This window comes from Chionomys nivalis, chromosome 1, assembly GCF_950005125.1.
Source record: "Chionomys nivalis chromosome 1, mChiNiv1.1, whole genome shotgun sequence".
Classification (NCBI taxonomy): domain Eukaryota; kingdom Metazoa; phylum Chordata; class Mammalia; order Rodentia; family Cricetidae; genus Chionomys; species Chionomys nivalis.
Window position 1 is genome coordinate 32,138,000 of NC_080086.1, and position 21,199 is coordinate 32,159,198.

General features: G+C 39.7%; 1 protein-coding gene across 2 annotated transcripts in view; it reads left to right on the forward strand.

Moving 5' to 3' along the window:
• The first annotated feature begins 2,635 nt into the window (after positions 1-2,635).
• Positions 2,636-21,199, forward strand: part of Csgalnact2 (chondroitin sulfate N-acetylgalactosaminyltransferase 2) — a 34,895-nt gene continuing 16,331 nt past the window's right edge. The window contains exons 1-4 of one of the 2 annotated variants that reach the window (XM_057782987.1): positions 2,636-2,754; positions 13,492-14,414; positions 16,696-16,912; positions 18,431-18,532. In XM_057782987.1, coding sequence (XP_057638970.1) covers positions 13,754-14,414; positions 16,696-16,912; positions 18,431-18,532 — 980 coding nt within the window. In that variant the 5' untranslated portion in view covers positions 2,636-2,754; positions 13,492-13,753. Of the gene's footprint in view, positions 2,755-12,705; positions 12,771-13,491; positions 14,415-16,695; positions 16,913-18,430; positions 18,533-21,199 lie in introns of those variants that run through there. The other variant, XM_057782986.1, reaches the window with a different exon arrangement.

A 21,199-nucleotide genomic window follows, 5' to 3' on the forward strand; every position in this document is an offset into this window, starting at 1 on the left:
GATGCTGTGCTTGGCACTGAGATGCCAGGAACTCTAGATGAAGTCTCATTCTTTCCATCATAGTCCCCATTCAATTTAAAGTGTCCACAGGAAAAATCCAGCCCAAGCATGTCCATGACAGAGATGATCCTAGAGGGCACATTCTAAAAACCCCGAAGTCTGCAATTTCTTTTCTTTTGAGAGTGGGTCTCAGTATGTATTCCAGGTTGGTCTGGAATTTACTGTGTAGTCCAGGCAGGCCTCCAGATTATTATTCTTCTGCCTCAGCGTCTTGAGTGCCATGACTACAGGCAGATGCCACACATGGCTTCTGGGGACTTCTCAGTAACTGTTGATGAAATGTCAAGTCTAGTGTGGGCACATAGTAGATGTGGGCTTGGACAAAAATTGTCAAAACTGCCAGTCTGGCTTCATGGTTCTCTAACATGCTGATGAAATGCCATTCATATTTACCCTATTAGTCCCTTGGAGAACTTCGGTCTTGTCTTGGATATTTAGCAGTGCTGAGACTTCCCCATTTGCTGGAGGTTCCCATGGTCCACGTCTCCTAGGAGAGAACCGTTGCGTCTTTACACTCACACTCTTGTCATGTGCTCACACTTGTGGTAAATAGCATGACAACCCCGTGCACTAGAGGCACTTTAGCCAGACGCACAAGTAGCTAATCTTCGCCCAAGTGCTTACCCTTCTAACTGGGAAGAGAGCTGACTAGTGGGAAGCTGCCGACACAATCAACATGCCTTCTGCTCAAAGAAGGTCGGTACTGAACACAGAAAAGATCCCTACATGTTTTTATTTTAAGCAGTTTCGTCTGGTGGGTGCAAAGGACCAGGAGGTGAAAAGACTGCCTCTTCAGGAAAGCACAGGCTAGGGAGTCTATGTCCGAATGAGCTCTTTATCCCTGGGCCATGCAGGAGGCAGGGAAATCAAAACTGTCTGTGTTTATAGTAGCTTGGAAATGACTTGGGGAAGCGTGAGATCTTAAAGTTGGGAAGAGACTGGATATTCAGTCAGCAAGCCTGTTTTAGAAGGGTCCAGACCCTTACGGCATTAGATGAGAACATCTGGACTAAAGGTATCGCAACAACTGCCAGCCAGCAAAGTCATCTGTGATTAACGACAAACCATCTCTCCTGGAATACTGCTTCTATAGGATGCAACCTGGCAGTCACCTCAGCCATCCATCCACTTCAACGCGTTTACAAACCACAGTAAACATGAGTTAATCAACTGCTGTCTGCCAGCCAAAATTCCAAACACTTCAAATGTAAAACAGCGTTTAATTCAGAAATAAAAGCATCATGTAGCTGGTTTAAGGAAACCACTCAAACCCTTGCCCCAGCCCAAACTGCACACTTCTCGGTGGACCCCTGTGCAGTCAGAATGGTCCTTCTGAAGCCCTGGAGCTTTGCTTAGGAGTTTACTTCCATGAGCAATCTCTAATTTTATTTTTCATTCTCTCTTCTTGTGGTTCTTGCTACTTCAATGCCCAGAACGGTGAACACACTTATTCATTATGAAAAAGGGAAAAGATTTGAAAAACCAGCTATGATGGTATGATAGGACTGAAACTAGAAAAAAGGGAAAGGGAGCTTTAGATGTTCTTTTCTGCACCATGTGTCCCTTCGCCTACATTCCATGTTTCTATTTCGGAATTAATTAGAATAAAGTGACTTTGTGAAATTGCATTTAATCCTCACTGTTTTAGGAAACATGTATTATTGTTATTGGCCGCTAAACAGATGAGAAAACTCGGGAGTCAGAGGGGCTAAGTCCAGATAGTCTGCCAAAACAACCCTGCAAAGAAAACAGAACCAGAGTGGAACAGACACCAGAGCTGCCCCTTGGCACCTCCACATTCTACCCGGACACACGAGGGCCTTGTGCTGCTAGCCGCTCACCTGCTTATGCTAGCGTTTGTGGTGGACACTGCCTTGAGAATATTCTCTGGGCAATCATTAGGATAACAGCAAGAGTAGGAGAGGTTTGTTTTTGTTTTTCTAAAAATTATATAATTTCATCTACTTAAACGCCATAATTTAACATAACCTTGGGTCCGATGAAATGAAATGACTAGCCCAAGTGATGTTGGCAAGCTAGGTCCGTGGATGGTCAGACAGCTCTGGAAACCTATTGGTCCCTACCATAGCAACCCAGAACATAGAGTAGTCTCTTAGGGCTCTGCTACACATCGCTGTTCCCCAAGTCTTCTGGATCTACAGAGCTAATCTGCTGTTTGGCCTGGTACTCCAAATCCCTGCAGGACTTGTTTTTCTGCTTTCATCCTTTTCTGGAGGTCCACAGGCACTCGATTTTTGTTTGTTTGATTTTAGAAGAATCAACACTGTCAGTTGTAGGGTTTTCTGTGCCTGGCATAGGACAGAAGAGGGAAGAATGGGCGTGTCCTGGCTGTAAAGGGCAAGGCCTAGCCGTGGAAGGGCGGGACTTGGCAGTGGAAGGCGGGACCTGAATGTAGAAGGCGGGGCCTGGTCGTGGAGGGTGAGACCCGCCGTGGAGGGCGGAGCCTGCCCATGGGGGGCGGGACCTTAGCCGTGGAAGGCGGGGCCTGGCTGTGGAGGGCGGGGCCCGGTTGTGGAAGGCTGGCGCGCGCGGCGGCGCCACACCCTCATTTCCCTCATTTCCTCGCGCGCGCCGGAAGTGGCGGTGCTCGGCGGCGGCGCGCCGGGCCGGCCAGCGCAGGGCGCTGGCCAGGTGAGCGGTTCCCCAGGGCGGCGGCGCTGAGCGGAGGGCGCGGTGAGTACCGCCCTCGCCTGGCGCGCCTCTGGGCGGCGGCCGGTCCCCTCCGACGAGCCCTCCCGGACGGGACGCAGCGGAGCGCGGTGCTTCACTGACGCGCCCTCCCCGGTCTGGTCGGGTTTCAGGAGACCGCTGCTGCCAGAGACCGTTGGTTTGCGTGTCAGTTATAGGCTGTGGGTTTTTATAACCTACTCGCCATCGTCTCTGCTGAGTGGCTAAACTTTTTACTGCGGGCTTAAAAGCGTCCTCTGGCATCAGCCCTCCTGGCTCGCTCTGACACAACGGCCTCCTGTAAAAAGATGCTCTTGGAGTAGGACTTGGTGACCCCCGGAGCCTGAAAAAGCGGGGAATTGTCAGAACGGCCAGATAGTTTGGGAAATTCTTGCCTATCTGAGCAAGTGGCTGTGTAATTTGTCAAACACTTCGGCGGTGCTTGTGTTTGTCACCGGTGATGGTATTGGCTGCATGACAGTTTGGTTACAAATCTAAAGCTTCCCCTCTTAAGCCCTTGTTAAATCTGGAGGTGTCTTGAGCCTGCTTTTGAGATGTGTGTGCAGTGTCTTGACAGTCCGTGTCGCTGAAGGCCCCTGGGCTTTTAAAGCTTTGCAGATTACCGTGTCTTTTAAAGGTGTATTAAAATAGCACCTTCGGTTTGGGAAGTGACAAAAAGTGTTCCATGGCTTACAGTTCAGGAATAGTTTGTATTATTATCTGCTACTACTTGTTTAAAATTATGTGGCTAAAGAATGCAAAAAGGATGTTGGATTTCCGGTATATGTGGCTTGGAGGATTTGGAGCTAAACGACCAGCTTTAGTTTCAAATAATTTAGAGATCACCTTTTTCCCTTCTCCACTTCTTCTGTGGGGGTATAAAATACACATGAAGTCAACGAACGCTTACAGGTTAACCGTGTAGGTCAATGACTTTCCATGCTCAGTCCCGTGTTTCCTGCTACACACCTCACATTGTAACTGTAGAGCATTTCCAGAGCATTTTGCTTCTGCCAAGTAGGTTGTACCCCTGCTTCCCCATCTGTAGTCTGACTTCTCTCCTCAGCCTTAGTTCGATCTATGTTGAGCTTCATTCTAATGGAGTTAATATGTAGTATTCTCAGAAGCCACCTGTCATGTTTCATGGTATGGTGTCATTCATATCTGTGGTAATTGATAGTTCTTTCGTAAGGTCCCACGGTGTTGTGTGACTGGTTTTCTGTTGGCGAGCATGTGTGCTTCTAGTTTTGTCTATGTATGTGAATACATTTCTGTCAGATGTAGAATGACTGAGACATCCAGTAGGGGGAAACTACATCTTAACTAACGTGGACTCTTTCTTTTAAAAATGTAACCGAATTGCTGTGCTTAACTATTACAATAGGAAAGGTTGGTTTTTAAAGTATAGCTGTTATAAGTTAAGTCATGGTGGTGCAGACCTTTAATCCCAGCACTCAGGAAGCAGAGGAAGGCAGATCTCTGTGAGTTTCAGGCCAGCCAAGGATACACCCTGGCATGCTGTCTCTAGCAAACATTTCTATATTCATTATAGTTACTATTTACATTTTGTCTTTGCACCAGCAACAATCTTCTCAAAGACTCGTTGTGTTTAATTATCTTTTACCCACAAGTCAGTTAGAGCAGGCCATGATATGACTGTACAGTTTGATAACAGTTAGGCAATAACTGTGTTACTCAAGTTAGTGGTTCTTAGGGGAAATGTGGTAGCCGTCAGAGGAAATGAAGCACCGAAGGATCTAACTAAAAATGCATTGGAGAATCATGAGATTTCAAGATGAAAAACATAGATAGTCACTGTAATGCCACACAAGTACTAGGTGTGAATATAAAATTGAATTAAATTAATATAAAGTTAGTTTTGGATGTGAGTTTATTAAAGTAGTCTAGTTATATCCATAATAGAGAAGAAAAATCACTAAACATCTGTAGGAAGTCAGATCATGAAATTTGGACAAATACAAGAAGCAATTGAGTTGAAGAAGATGTTTAAATATTAGTACTCTCAAGTTTGGAAAGGTGCTTTGCTTACTGAACACACACACACACACAGCAGGAGAGGGAGGGAAAGAGAAAGAGAGAGAGATGCATCAGGGGACAGAGTACTGGCAAACATAGATCAACCCTTCCCTCTAATTTCTGGGTTTTTTTTTCCCTCTATGGGTGATCTGAGAGTATGATCTTTTAAAAGGGCTGTGGAAAGATAGTTACCTGTACTGTCAGCTCCTGATTGTCGCTCTCCTACCAACTCACAGAAGATAACAAATATGATCAAGAAAATAAGGATATTTCTCAAAGCAGAAGTGTATGAGTTTACGAGTAAATTGATACACCAAAACTATTAATATTGTTGAAGTCACACTTAGATACTGTCTAATAAAATTTATGAACTGTGGAGATAAATATATAATTTTATAAGATTCTCAAAACAATGTTTTGTTTATTTATAAAGGAATAGAAAACAGATTTCCAAACGTTGTGTGACAATAGTTTAGGTTTCTAAAGAGCCCATGGTAACAGGGCATGGTCATACATGTGTGTAATCCTAGCACATGGTAAACTGAAGATCATGAATTCAAGGCCAGTCTTGGCTACATTAGGAGATTCTATCCCAGAAAAGAAATCAAACAAACAAACAAAAATTCCCATAGGACTGTTTTGAACTTGGAACTTTGTCTCTAAACAAAATCATTTCACCCATATTCAGTAGAATATACAGGAAATACTCTATCAAAATGAAAAATTTCTGAAAAAATATATATGGAATTCAAAGAAAACAATAAAACATTTCTTAGCTCCAAGTTGTAAATAAATTTAGCTAAGAAATTTAAATGTAATGCTAAGGATTTTTAAGTCTTTATTTGTTTGTTTGTTTTTGTTTTTTCTTTTCAAGACAGGGTTTCTTTGTGTAGCCCTGACTGTTTTGGAACTTGAGACCAGGCTAGCCCAAAACTCTGAGATCTGCCTGCCTCAGCCTCCCAACTGCTGAGATTTAAGGCGTGCACCACCATGCCCAGCCTGAATTTTTAAACTTTAATAAACTGGAGAAAAATTTTTAATGTGGCAGTTAGTCAGCTTTCTAGTATTATAATAAAATGCTTGGAACAAAAGGGTTATTTTTTTCTCCAAGTTTCAGCTGTGTTCACTTGGGCCTGTTGCTTTGCTTCTGTGGCAGCATAGTCAACATGGTAGCAAAAATAGGTGGCTTACCTTGGGGCCAAAAAACAAAGAGTGAGAAAGGACCCAAACTTCAATATTCCTCCCAAGAGCAAAGAACACACTCCCAATTACCTAACTCCCCTCTCTGCTCCTTAAGTGGTTAGTAGTGATTCTGCACCGTAGGCTTGAAGCCAAGACTTTAACACATGGAGTTTGGAGGAACAGTCCAGATCTAAGAGATAGCAGTTGGAAAGTAGAAAGTAGTTAAAGGCATAGTGGAAACTTATCCTGAGCAGGGGACGTTGTAGAAACTGATTACATTCAAGGGAATTTAGGCAGCAGTTCCATTAGAAGGATTTGTGTGTTATTGAAATACTGTGTTCAAAGTCAGGTATATGAAAGCCATTCGTGCCACTATGCTTAGTAGTGGCAAAAATATTTGGAAAGATACACAAAAATTGTGGGGATGGTAAGAGAGACTTTTCACTCATTCCCTTTATTCATGTTTAACTTTTTGTTTTGTTTTGTTTTCAAGACAGGGTTTCTCTGTGTAACAGCCTTGGCTGTCCTGAAACTTGCTATGTAGACCAGGCTGGCCTCAAATCATAGAGATCGACCTGCCTCTGCCTCTCAGGTGCTGGGATTAAAAGAGTGAGTCACCACACCCAGCTACATTTAACCTTTTTTATCCTATTCATTTACTTTATGATATTTTATAAGCATAACCCTTTCTTTTTTAAAGCTAGACGTTGTGTAACTGTAGTTCAGTTCTCTAGGAGGCTGAGGCAGGATGATCACTTGAGTTCAGGGGCTCCAGCCTATCATGAACGACAGAGAGAGTGAGCCGTAGGGAAAGCTGAGACGTATAAATAGGAGTTTTAGAATAGGAGTTGCTGTGTCTAGCTAGTCTGATCTGTAGCGTAAGAGGGGTTGCTAGGGAAAGTAATACACTACGATGTGAGGATTATATAAAGTTCAGACTTCAGTGGCCCTTGAAACTCAGCTCTGTCTATAGTTTCTGTGCTGTCTGTGACTGCTGCAAAAGTGGAATTGACTGGCTTCAACCTGAAGTCTTTGCTGCCTCTGGCTTAGAGACCAGGTATAGAACTCTCTACATAAAGACATTTTGTCTGTGATTAAACTGACATTTCAAAGGGTTTGTAAAAAGAGTAATGAAACTTGCTTATCTTCTTGGGAAATAAGATGCTAATTTTGCATTATTATTTCTGGTAAAGAAGCTAAAACTGAAGAGTTGTGTAGGAAAAACTTGATAGATTCGACTATTAAAAATTACATAATATAAAATGATAACTGACAGTTATTGAGTACTTAATGCTTGTTGAGTTTTGCCTGACTGTTATAGTAGTACTGCAAGATAAGTTCTTTAGTTATCCCCACTTAGATGAGGAAGCTCAAGCTCAGGGAAGTGTAGGAGCTTGTAATGTAGAACAGATATTGGAATTTTGGCTATCCAGCATGAAACCATTTATACAGGCAAGAAAGAAGAACTGAGAAAATTAATTTGTAATATATTAATGCCATTTTATAGGTATTATATGTGTTAGAAAGAACTATCTGCTTCATTTAAATATTCCATGTATAAATGCCTATAATTTTTTCATCTTTTCTATTCTTTATTTTTTAATAAATTGCTTTTATTTCATTTTTAAAAATTTCTTTTATTTTAAGTATATAATGTTTTGCCTGCATGCATGTCTATGTATGAGGCCAGAAAAGGGCACTGGATTCCCCAGAACTAGAGTTATAGACAGTTGTGAGCTGTTATGTGGGTGTTGGGAATTGAACCCAGGACTTCTGGAAGAGCAGCAACTACTCTTATCCACTGAGCCATCTCTCCAGCCCTAAATTGCTTTTTGTTTTTATTCTACTGTTATATAAACTTATGAATTCACATTATACACTAATATTGATAATTGTGTAGTGAAAATCTTAAAGGAAGAATTACAGATTACTGAAAGAGTGAATGCATTTTAATTAAATCGGTTCCACAAAAAGGGGTGCATGTGCATGCACACATATATATTTAGTTTATTCTTAATTAAGGAAATCATAACATCTTAGAATGAAAATTGGCTAGAGAGATGGCTCAGTGATTAAAACTGCATCCTACTCTTGCAGAGGACTTGAATTTGGTTCCCATCACCACATTAGGTAGTTCATAAATGCTTGAAATTCCATTTCCAGAGAGTCTGGTACCTTACTTCAGGGGCACCTACATTCACACACACACACACACACACACACACACACACACACATTATTATTATTAAAAGTAATAAATAAAAATAATAACTGTCCAGAAAAACTGCCTCATTTTATAGAAGTCCAAAAAGATTAAATATTATGCCCAAGATTTTATAATTGTTAAATAGTTGACTGTATTCTTGAACTTGTTTTTATTCTGCCACAGACTAGCCCATTTTGTGCCATTGTTTGGCCTACATTTAAGTGCTGTGAGTATAGTTTTCTCCAGAAGCACCTTATTGTTGTTGCCCTTGGTACTCAGCACAGTACTTGGCACACAGTAGGTGCTCTCAAGGATTTGTGGGAATGTGCTGCTTTCTGATGATCAATCCCTTTGTTTCTAAACACTTAACATTTGTAAGTACTTAAGAAATCAATGGTTCTAAGCCGGGTGTGCTAGTGCACGCCTTTAATCCCAGCATGGGAGACAGAGGCAGGCGGATCTCTGAGTTTGAGGCCAGCATGGTCTACAAGAACTAGTTCCAGGAAAGGCTCCAAAGTTAACCCTGTCTCAAAAAACCAAAATGAAGGGAAAAAAACTGGTATTTTAGGCATGTATAGTCCAGCACTTGTGAGACTGAGACTGGGGGATTGCCATGAGTTTGAGGTCAGCCTGGTCTACATAGTGAGTTTGAGGACAACTGTGCTATGTAGAAAGACTATCTAAAACAAAAAAACAAAGAAAAACAAAAAAAAAGCCTTTTAAAATGTACAGTAAGAAGCCAGTTACCAATGTAGTTAACAGTACCAGTGCTTCACATTGCTTTTTATAGATCTGTTTTCCTTTTTATAGTACAGGTGATGAATTCTTTCAGGTTATTTTTATGTCCAAATAAAAGTATTTTGCCTTTGTTTTTCAAAAATTATTCTGATGACTCCTCAGTTGGTAGAGTAGAGAACTATAGTGAACCCTGTCAAAAGTTTTTTTTGCTGGGCATAGAATTCTATACCTGCATGTAGTATTGTACCGTGTGTGTGTGTGTGTGTGTGTGTGTGTGTGTGTGTGTGTGTGTGATGTCCTCAGAGGTCAGAAGAGGGCATAGATCTCTTGGAACTGGAATTATAGGTGGTTGTGAGCCACAAAATAGGTGCTGGGAACAGAACTTATGTTCTCTGTAAGAGCAGCAAATGCTCTTAACTGCTGAGTTAGCTTCTAGCTTCTCTGAGTATTTATAAGGTAATTCCAGTTTTTCTCACTTGTATTCCTTCCACGAGTTCATTTTGTTTCATTAATTTTTTTGGAGATTTTATTAATTTTTAATTTCGTGTTTGAGTGTTGTATCGCATATGTTTGTGTACCAATGTGTGCAGTGGCTGACAGGAAAGTGGCAGTTTATAAAGGTACAAGGGGAAGCCCCATGTTAGGATGAGCTTGCTTAATTTTAATTGGGCAAGCCAGAGGGGGCGTTTGATGGCTGAATTTCAGTACTTTGATTGCTGGACCTTGGTAGTCTGCTGCAGGAGGAGGAAGTGGCCAAATAAGGGAAATAGACCCTGGGGACTAGCTTTAGGAATGTAATCAAATAGTTTTTAGCAAGGCAAAGGGATTGGGGGAGAAGGGCAAGACCTGCCAGAGCCATGCTCTTGAGAGGGCTAGTGCCATTCAGTACCAGAGGAGGCCAGGAAGGGTGACAGACCCTCTAGGATGGGCAGTTCCAGATGGTTGTAAGCCTCCATGCAGGTGCTGTGAACAGAACTTAGCTCCTCTAGAAGAGCAAGCAGCCATCTCCCCAGCCCCACAGACTGCACTCCTTTCTTTGCTCCATATGTATTATGCATTTTTTGGTATAGTCACTTTTAAAGTAGAATAACTTTTATGTGAGTGTCAGATATTGTAAATTCTATTTTGTTGTATGCTAAATATTTTATATTCCTATAAATGTTCTTGAAAATTGTGACATCATATGGAACCAATTTAATTCTTTTAGGTTTTGCTTTTAATATTTGTTGGCAGGAGTTAGATGAATGTTTATAAGTTGGTTATATTCCTCTACTAAGCCAAGACTTTTTTGAATGCCCAATGCCTCATGAAGTTAAAGTTTTCCAGTCTGTCTGCTAGGAGCATATGTACTATTCCTGGTCCTATTTAAATGTTGGGATTTGTGTCCTCTGGTTTTTTATAGTCTTTTCCTTGGCTTATTTCTTTATAAGCCTACACTAATGAGCAAGCATTCTCCCGAATACCCAAAGGATACCCTCTTTAGGTCTCTGGAGTTGTTTTGAACCCTGACTGCCTTGAACTTTTCAGACTAACGAGTCCATCCTGTTGACTCAGGAAATCTGCTGGGCTTTGCTTAGGCTGGCCTTCCTTAGTATACACACATACATATTTATTATCAGAAACAGTTTCAGTAAGAAACAAGTAATCACTTGTTTCTCATTTCTCCAAGGATCACTACTCTTCATTTCCTGATGTTCAACATCTGGAAAACTGCTGTTTCATGTGATTTTGGTTATTTCAAAAATAGAGGTAAATATGGTCCCTATTATTCCATCTTGGGATGAAGTCTCTTAATCTGTTTTTGAGTTAGGATTGATTACTTTCAAAATTTCTTTCAACCAACTCTAAAAATACTTGATTTTGTCTTATTTACCTTTACTATCTCATTTTCCTGTCACTATAGTAGTTTTTTTATCTCTTCAGACCCTTCACTGGGTTTAGAGGTTGTTTGAATTAGCCCCAAACCGTGAGTGAATGTCATATGTATAACATATAGACAGTGCACAGAAGATGGAATCAAGATGTAATAGCAAAAAGGGGTGCATGTGTGAAATCATAACATGTGTGCGCAGCATGTATGTGTGCATACAGGGGTGGGGGAGTTGTGTGTGTGTGTGTGTGTACGTGCGCACGCATGTGTGTGGTGGGTGTTGAACCTAGGACTTCAAGCATGCTTGCAAATACTCCATCACTGAACTATATCTCTAGTTCTTCTAAGATTCTTAGTAGCTTGTTACAGTTATAATCTGGTCTTGTGGTATGTGGTCAGAGTTCCTTTTAGGAACTAGGCAAGTAGGATGTAACAACTGCTATAGAGATATGCAAGCACACTCTAATTAATTATAGCATCCTTTCTTTCGTTGCAGTGGAAAGCAATCAACTGCAGCATTATCACATAGATATTATAAAACCTATATTTTATGAAAATGGAGAAACAACACCCAAGTTTTTATGCTTCCATTTAGTGGTTAAATAGCCTTATTTAAATCTCTTTATTTCTGAACAATTTTTCTTCTATAAAAAGAAGCTAATAGTAGCACTATTCTGAAAGGATATTTCATATATTGTATGGAATATGTGAAAAATGGGTCTTAAACTAGTGGCTTTTAGGATTTTTTAATCACAACCCAATTATTACTATATTATACATGAAGTCTCATATATATACACACATATATATGTATACATGTATACACACACATTTAATCACAATGCAAAACTTACTGCTACACATGTTTTCTCTTTCACTGAAAAATAAACCTTTAGTGGTGACCCATTATGAATTGTATAAAATGTAAAATAAAGGAAAAGACTATGAGGTGACCTATTAATAAAAAGATATGGTACATAGAGCATATATTACTTTATGATCAAGTTTTACCTCAAAATCATTTGAGTATATTGTATGGTTAAGTGTGTCTATCTTTATTAACAGCTTTTGTTGTTGATGTTATTTTGTAGAGTCTCACTGTGTAGCCTTGGTTATCCTGGAACTCACTATGTAGACCAGGCTGGCCTTGAACTCACAGCAATCCACCTGCCCTCTGCCTCCTGAGTCCTAGGATTAAAGGTGTATGCCACCACCACTGGGTTTATTAACAGTTTATGAAATTTTGTTTCTATACTTTCAAGTGTAGCCTTTTCCCCTAACAAGTAGGCTAGTAATAACTAGCACATAGTAAAGAAATTCCTCTCAGTTTATTTTTTTAGTAATGGCATTCAAGTGGCTCTTTTGTTAATGATTATGTTTCTAAGGAATGGTAAATTCTTAGAACTAGTGTTAGCTTTGCATTGTCTTTTAATTAGTTTGTTAAAATTTAAAATTTCCCCTATTTTCTCTAACATTTAAACAATATTTACAATCATTTTGTCATAGTAAAAGATATTGTCATATAAAAGACGCAGTGAATTAAATTTTTCAGGATACTTGATTGTCACTTGGTTTGCTAAGGTAACAAATGGCTTAGGGAAGTTAAGCCTATTATTTGTGGTCCACTATCATAAAAAGTTTTAATCTTGCCTACATTTTAATACAAATATCTACAAAAAATACACAATGCAGAATTTTTGCAGCAGGCACCCAGGTTTTCCTAGTGACTAAGAAAGCAAGTACCTAAGACTGATGTCCCTACTGCTCAGTTTCAAGGGTTGTGCTGACCTGGAGAAAGCATTCCTGCGAAACGTCCCTTGTCATGTGACATTATCCTGCTTAGAACACTTGGTTGGATGGAAGTTCTGTTTGCAGCAGAGGACTTCTTGCCTCCCTTGTCTGAGTTTAATCTCTTCTATTTCTAGAGTCAGTAATCCTTGGTTTAGAATTATTCTGGAAGAGTTCACACAGCTGGTTGGAGCATGAAAGGTAGCATGTACTTTTGTAAATTTACTGTTTTTCTCAAAGCATACAAACATAATTAAATCATTTGTGTTTTTTTCTTTATATCAACTCCAAATCTTCAAGAATTGTAAGGAATCTTTTGCTGTGTCATACAGTGGAAAATGATCTAATGTTCAAGTAATCTACCAGAGGACTTTTGGATATAAAAATGTTTTAATGTGTTTTCCAGATGTCTGTGACCTTTTGAAATTGTACCCACTCCGCTTGATGTTTTAGGCTTCCTAGATTGGTTGAGTTGAGCAATAGAAATTGGTGAGCTATAGTGAGTATAACTGGAGGAGCTTTCTCTTGCAGTAAATCATTATTGCTGTAATAAAAACTACATACAGAAATCCAGTTCCCACATATTACATGCTCTAGTTGGAAAGTGGTGTGTTAATAAAGAGTTATAAGGAGCATGATTTTAAAATGATCTCATTAGAATCTGTGTAAAAAAGCTGAACATAATTTTGATGTTTCTTTGATCCAGGAAGTAATGAGGATATAAACAAATGGGTTTAAAGTTTTATACACAGTATTTTAGTATCTTTTATGGTATTTTTCTATTTTCTCCAGTGCTTACCAATTTTCTCTAAACTGTATCAGCACCTTCCTGGACCTCTACATATGGTAGTAACATAGCTGCCAGCAATTTGATATACTTAAAGAAACAAAATTCTGATTGACTCTGATCTGTTTCTTTCAGAAAAGTCACCACCCATATAATGGACTTTATAGATCAGATTGCTTAGTGTGGATGTCATGGTAACAATACAGGAAATATACTTAATTTCTCACTTCTGCAAGTAGTCATGACTGCTGAAGAAAGAATCTTTTTAAACTACAGCAGAGTTCATTTGGGTACCTTTTATGGAAATCCTAATCTTGTTTTTAATTTTTGATATTTTTTTCTAAAGTTATGAACAAGCCAAGAGCTTGTCTTGTTGGGCAAACACACAGTAGTAAGAATGTCTAGAAGAGGACCGATTCTTCACAGCCGGACCCAGTGGCTGCTGTTGGGCCTTGCTTTGCTCTTCAGTTTAGTATTATTTATGTACCTCCTGGAATGTGCCCCTCAGACTGATGGAAATGCATCTCTTCCTGGTGTTGTTAGAGAAAATTATGGTAAAGAATATTACCAGGCCCTCCTGCAGGAGCAAGAAGAACATTACCAAACCAGGGCAACCAGTCTGAAACGCCAAATTGCCCAGCTAAAGCAAGAACTACAAGAAATGAGTGAGAAGATGAGATCATTGCAAGAGAAAAAGAATATAGGGGCTAACAGCATAGGCTATCAAGGCAACAGAGAGCAGACACCTGGTGATCTCTTAGAGTTTCTTCATTCTCAGATCGACAGAGCTGAAGTTAGCATAGGAGCCAAACTACCCAGTGAGTATGGAGTCGTTCCCTTTGAAAGCTTTACTTTAATGAAAGTATTTCAGTTGGAAATGGGTCTCACTCGCCATCCTGAAGAAAAGCCAGTTAGGAAAGACAAACGAGATGAATTGGTAGAAGTTATTGAAGCTGGCTTGGAGGTCATTAATAATCCTGATGAAGATGATGAACAGGAAGATGAGGAGGGCCCTCTTGGAGAGAAACTGATATTTAATGAAAATGACTTCATAGAAGGTAATATGAAAAATATGTTGGTAAGATCCATGCAAGTTGTCATCTGACCTCTACCCCCATGCTGTGGCGTGTGTGCATGTGCATACAGACAGATACAAATATAAAAACAATTTTTAATATCTTGATAAATTCTTGGGTTAGTATGATGGAATGCTAGTAACATATGCTAATATATCAATTATTGCCACAGTACTAAAGCATTTACATTTTTATCCATTTAGTTTCACCAAAAATTTGAAATGACTTTTGGAAGAAGTTAAAATGAGGTCATAATAAAAATAAGAGTTGGGAAAACAGAATAAATCTAAGCCTAAATATAAGAATATTAAGTTGAAGGGCTCTTGTGAGCCATGTGATTTGCATTCCTCTCTTATCTGGTGTTGATGTTCCTCTTATGTTTGTAAAAATGTATGAACTAAGGTTCAAAATTTGAAAAACATTTGATAAGGGAAGAAAAAATCTAATGCAATAGGTTAATGATATTTTTCCATTTGAGAGAAGCAAATGGTCACAGCATCAAAGGGAATACTTAGTTTTACATTTGGAAATGTAAGGAAATAGTACATTTCCATAATACAGACTGCAAAATGGATATGGGGTCTTTATTTTTATGTGTATGGGTGTTTTGTCTGCGTGTATAATGCACCTCATGCATGCACTGCTTACAGAGACCAGAAGGCTAAATCCCTTGGGACTGGTTACAGTTATCTACCATATGAGTGCTAGGAATCAAACTCAGGCCCTCTAGGAGAGCAGCCAGGTCTCTTAACCTCTGAGCTATCTCTCCAGCCCCAGGATATGTTTTATAAGATGGTATAAAACGTAAAGGTCATGAAAATCTTAGATATTTGTTAATTGCTCTAAAAACATATAATTGTACATTCTTACCTGTGTCCATATTAATGCTCACTGCTAAATATTTAACTGCAAAGAAAATCCCTCATTCTGTTTGACTCCGGATCTTCATGTCTGTCACTTGTATGGCTCTTGACGTCTATCAGGCAAGGCATTGTGCTTTGCTGGGACATTTTAGCTACCATCTTCATATGGCCTCCTCTTTTTTCCTGCTGTATTTTTTTTTTTCTTAAAATTCTTCCAACTTTCTGGAAAGCTTAGTTGGTTTTTTTTTTTTTTTTTTTTTTTGTATTTTGCAGTAGACTTGAAAGCTGGAGAGAAGTAGGATAGTTAAGTAGCATATGACATATTCTCATACTCACTCTATGACAGTTGTATGTTCTGCCCCTTCTGCTTATAGTTTTCCTTAGCTCCTGTCACTTTAAGGACTTTTCTTTGCCTGAAATAGTCTGTCTTTTACTTTTTCTCTGCTGTGCCATGGTTGTCTCTCTCCTAAATGAGTTACTGGCAACCACTAAACAACTTCTGTTCCTCTTCCAGGCCTTGGTATAAATGTCATTCCTTCCAGGAAATGGCCTCTAACCTCAAGCTTAAAATAGTGATGCTTTCTGTGTGTTCTTGTCACCTCTATAATGCATCCTCTGTCACAGGACTTGCTGCATTATGTGATGTTGCCCATATCCTGGTTGGTTGTTCTTTTTAGACTGTAAGCCTTAGGAGGGTTGGGGTAAGTCTAACGTTTTTGCTCCTGAGTGTTACACTTAAAACTCATATTACACAGTCAGTCTTCATACTGTCTTCCTAAACATACCTCATGCATTGTATTGAAATCTATACTAATATTTCTTTGTCTGACTTTTATATATGTATGTGTTTATATGTATATGCATGTGTATATATACATATGTGTATACATATATGCATACACATACACATATTACACAGTATATTGTCACTTTATTTTTCTGTCTTCCTCACTAGACTGACCCTTCTCATACTGAGACCACATGGTCTCTGTATTGTCAATGACTAACACAAAGGTACTTGATTCATGTTTGTTGAGTTGAACCAACTAATAAAAGTTTTGACTCTTGGGCTCAGACTTTAATAACACAAAAGTAATTTGTTGGCACTATGGCAGTAGGGGGTATTAAGGGGAAAAAGTTGTGTGTAAAAAGGAATAATTACTATTGGATGTTATTTTGTGGATTGAATAATGTACCACAGTAAAAAAAACTTCTTTTGTAAACCTTTTCTTCCCAAGAGTAGTTGTTTCTGGCTGTACGTAGGAGGAGGTGTTTTCACAAATAGATAAAGTCGCTACAGTCTGGTGTAATATTCTCAGTCCTTGTCCGAGTGAAGTCTGTATTTCTGTTGAATTTAAACTTTGACATAACTTGGTTTTGTTCCAAACTCTTTTCTTTAGGCTATTATCGCACTGAGAGAGATAAAGGCACACACTATGAACTCTTTTTTAAGAAAGCAGACCTTATGGAATACAGACATGTAACCCTCTTCCGCCCTTTTGGACCACTCATGAAAGTGAAGAATGAGATGATTGACATTACGAGATCAGTTATTAATATCATTGTGCCACTGGCTGAAAGGACTGAAGCGTTTTCACAGTTCATGCAGAACTTCAGGTAACTCTGGACTTGAGATGTGGCTAAGTTCTTTAAATACCACATTTTGTCCATGTTTACTTAATCTTCACCAAGTATGATTACTTACCATTATAGAATGATTTTATAGGCCTTAAGGGATTTTGTTAGATTTCTCTTTATATATATATATATATATATATATATATATATAGTTTCTTGACAGTTTGAAGGTGGCAGCTACTTGGAAACTCCATTTGATGACTGTGTGTTTGAATTTAAGATAAGCTGAACTTTTTTAAAAGATTATTTTGGTGTATGAGTTTTTACCTTCATGTATATATGTGTACCACATGTGTGCAGTGCCCATGGAGACCAGAAAAAGGCATCAGGTCCCCTGGAACTGGAGTTCTAGATGGTTGTGAACCTCCATTTGGGTGCTGGGAACCAAATTCGGATCCTATGCTAGAGCAGCCAGGGATTTTAACTACTGAGCCATCTCACCAGCTCCAATAAGTTGACCTTTTAAAACCTAACTATATTGAAGCCAAACTTATGTATAATAAAAATCCATATAAGTCTAAAGATGATGTAAAGGATATTTTAAGCTTACGTCATATTTTCATGGCTTTTGAGAAATGGGTAAACCAGCAAACCACTACAATGAAAACCCAGAATGTTTCCCTCTCCCAGCAAAATCTCCTGAGAGCCATTTGAATTGTAAGATTGAAATAAACTTAAAAATGCAAACATTCAACTAAAAGTAGGAGAACATTCCATCTTAGGAAGCAGAGTGCTTATTGTGCTATTTCAAAATGCTAAGTGTTAAGTGTGGTAGAAGGACCATTAAAGGAAAATGCCGCTTTTTTGTTTCAGCTTAACAGTTGCCATGTTTTAACTTACAGTTTTAGTTCTTTGTGAGCCTAATCTTTATTTACATATGTAAAAGTTAGTTAACTCTGGTATACTATCCAGGAACCATACTTCTGAGTTTTACCTGTTTGAAATAGCTCCTGTGAGATATGATTTCCTACAACTTTTTAAAAAATGGCTTTCTTGGCATTGCTTTAAGAGGCTACATTGTCCTCTTTACTGGGTGACCTACATTATGGCAGCCATTCTTGATGGCAGGTGCAATCAACACTGTGCCAGCAGCTGACTAATCTTCTGAATTGTTCCATTTGAGAGCAGTTTCTTGATCTGAGACATTTATTTATGTGGTTCTGAACTGATTGGGCATACTTCCTTAAATAGTTTTTAATTTGCTACTGAAAGAAATCCCACTGCATATGTTCCAGAAATGTTTTGAAATATGGCAGTAAAGTAGTCATGGCTCCCAGAAGGGTTGTCCTCACTGACACACAGGCATGTGCCTTTGCTGTAGTGCCTTCAACAATTGGGCAGGATCATCACTTTCATGTTTACTTAATGGTGCGTTTGATTTCATTTGGTATTGATGGTGTCTTATTCATTTTCTTGCCAAAATGTCACGTGATTCTTTTTTAATAAGTTGTACCTGCTATGTTTTTTTGAACAAACTTTATCTTTTAATTCTCTTAGAGATGTTTGCATTCATCAAGACAAGAGGATTCATCTCACTGTTGTATATTTTGGGAAAGAAGGACTATCTAAAGTCAAGTCTATCCTAGAATCTATCACAAGGTTGGTGAGCCACGGGCATGCCAAAAGTTAGCATGTATACAGATGCGAATTTCAGGGTCTGAGTGTTAGTTATTTAGATAGCTGCGTGAGCAGATGCTCAGTCAGAGAGTGCTGCTGCACCAGCCTGAGAACCTGAGTCCTCACAGCCATAGAAGTTACGCTTGACAGCACACATCTGTAACTCCATGGCTATGCAAGACAGGAGGCAGAAACAGGAGGATATCCAGAAGTTCACAGACCAGCTGACATGTGTAGTGACAACACAAAGACCCAGCCTCAACATGGAGGGCAAAGTAATACCCAAGATTGTTCTCTAGCTGGGCCGTGGTGGAGCACGCCTTTAATCCCAGCACTCAGGAGGCAGAAGCAAGTGAATCCCTGTGAATTCGAGGCCAGCCTGGTCTACTGTACAAGAGCTAGTTCCAGGACAGCTAGGACTGTTACACAGGGAAACCCTGTCTCAAAAAACAAACAAACAAAAAAATTGTTCTCTGACATGAACTTGCACACATATACAAGTGTGAACACATATATGTACATGCATATATATCATACATATACACTTATACATCACACACATGTAAAGTTGTCTGAGCATGTGTACATGGGTGGTTGGTAATGGTAGTAAGCTCTTCATTTCACGTGTGACTCTAAAGCCCGTCTTTTCTTAATTGCTTAGCAGGCAGTCCGGGGTGATCAGAATATCGTGCTGTATCTTGTTCCCTTTTTAAAATCTAATCTCTACTTTAATACTGTCTGAACTTACTTCACCTTTCTTCCCTCCTATACCCATGGTTCTCCCTCTCGGTGGCACTTAGGTCTCCTGTATCTTTAGACCCCACCTGACTCTGCAGCACACAGTACATACTGCTTTGTCTCTGTTCTTTATAGCCAAACCTCCTGGAAGAGTCGTTCTGTAACTCAGTCACTCTTGCAGTACCTGGCTTATAGTAGATGCTCAGATTTGAATGAATGAATTGGTAAATTCCTTAATAATTTTTCACTCTTTAAGATGAAATTTTTCTATACAAATTGTGGCCGCAAATGTAAGACTCAACTGCCAAATTCAGCCTTTCTTCCTGATACCCCCTTTGATGGTTCTTTTACATGTGGTAGCTAATCCTTCCTTCTTTAAAAATGTCATGTGAGTAATGTTTTTTATTTTTAATGTAAATATGCTGTCTACTATTAGGTTGGTTGTCTGTTTTTACTACACTGTAAACTGCATATCTTTCATGGCTTTTTTACCTTTTTGCTAGTTGTGAGCAGCCATTTTTCTTGAATTATTGAGCCAACTTCTTTTGGGTCCTCCCTACTATGTCCAGGTATGTGGTTGGGATTCTGACTCGGGCAGCTGGAAGAGTGAGCATAACTGAGAGGGTAAAGCCCTGTCCCTGTGCTGCAAGGGCTCTCACAGCCCTGGAGAACAAATATGACTCATCTTTCCCTCCCCACATCATGGTGGCCCTCTTTCAGCTTGAATCAGACCATTTTCATAGGCCCTGGGCCTAACGCCTGAGAGCCAGGGTCTTTTACTCTTTATGTCTAGTTATCTCTGGTGAGTCACTTTCTGTTTGTGCTCTTTTTGTGTCCCTTCCTTGCTCCTACCACTACCTAGCCCCAGTTCTCACTTCCTGCGTGCCCCACTTCCCTCTTTACTGCTTTTCAGCCACCTAGCAGCACCAGTCATTTACCCTGGAGTATCACTGAATCGCCTTCCTGTGTTGTCAAGATTTCTCTATAGAAAACTCTAGAAACCTGAGCCCGCTTAAGGATATTATGAGTAACACCAAAGAATCCTGGGTATCTCCCAGAAATGACAGGATTATTACAAATAAATTCGGAGAAGAAATTAACCAAAATCACTTTGGGACCTGAAGGACTGGTATCAGACACTTAAATACCGTGAAGACTTTTTTGTGGTCTTGTCTGTTTTCTGCATGTTGACTTTATTCGCCTGCTGCAGGTTGGCTTCTTCCACATGGTGGGGTATAGCTGTTAGTGGCTCTGGACTTACATCTTCTCAGCTTTATCATCAGAAAGTTTCAGTAAAGAAAATCCCAGGGAAGAACGTTTTGCTCACCCTTGAACTACTCAGTCATTATGGCTGAGAGGAGTGGAGGCTTCACAGATGGCCACACATGAGCCTAGTCCTTACCCCTAGGAAATTACTGGTATTGGAGTAAGTAGAGTGGGGGATTGTCTGTGATGAGGGCATCCAGGCTGGCAGTGGGCAGTTTCTCAAAAAGAAGGGAGAGAGTTGTATACCATAAGATGGAGAGAAGGGTCTGGTTCCCCAGAGCTCTTGGGGTCACTCCATGCATGGTACGAGTTTGCTGCACTGTTATGAGAGCAGCCGTCCTCACATACGGCCCTGTTCAGTGGATCTCTAGCAACAGTGCCAGCGGCACCTAGTGGACTCTTTAAAACATAGACGCTAACTCCACCCCTTGCTTCCATCTGAGTCAGTGACTCTGAGGTGTATCTCTAGAGCTTACCATCTGATTGATGCCTTACCAGGAGGCTTCAGGTTGGAGGGCTTCGCTATAAGAACCACTGTCCTAGCAGAAAACCCTGCTGACTCCTCCTTCCCTGTAAGGTACTAACAAAGTTGTGTGACCTGAAATGGATGGTCTTGCTTTCCTCTAGGTCTCCTCAGTCTAGCTT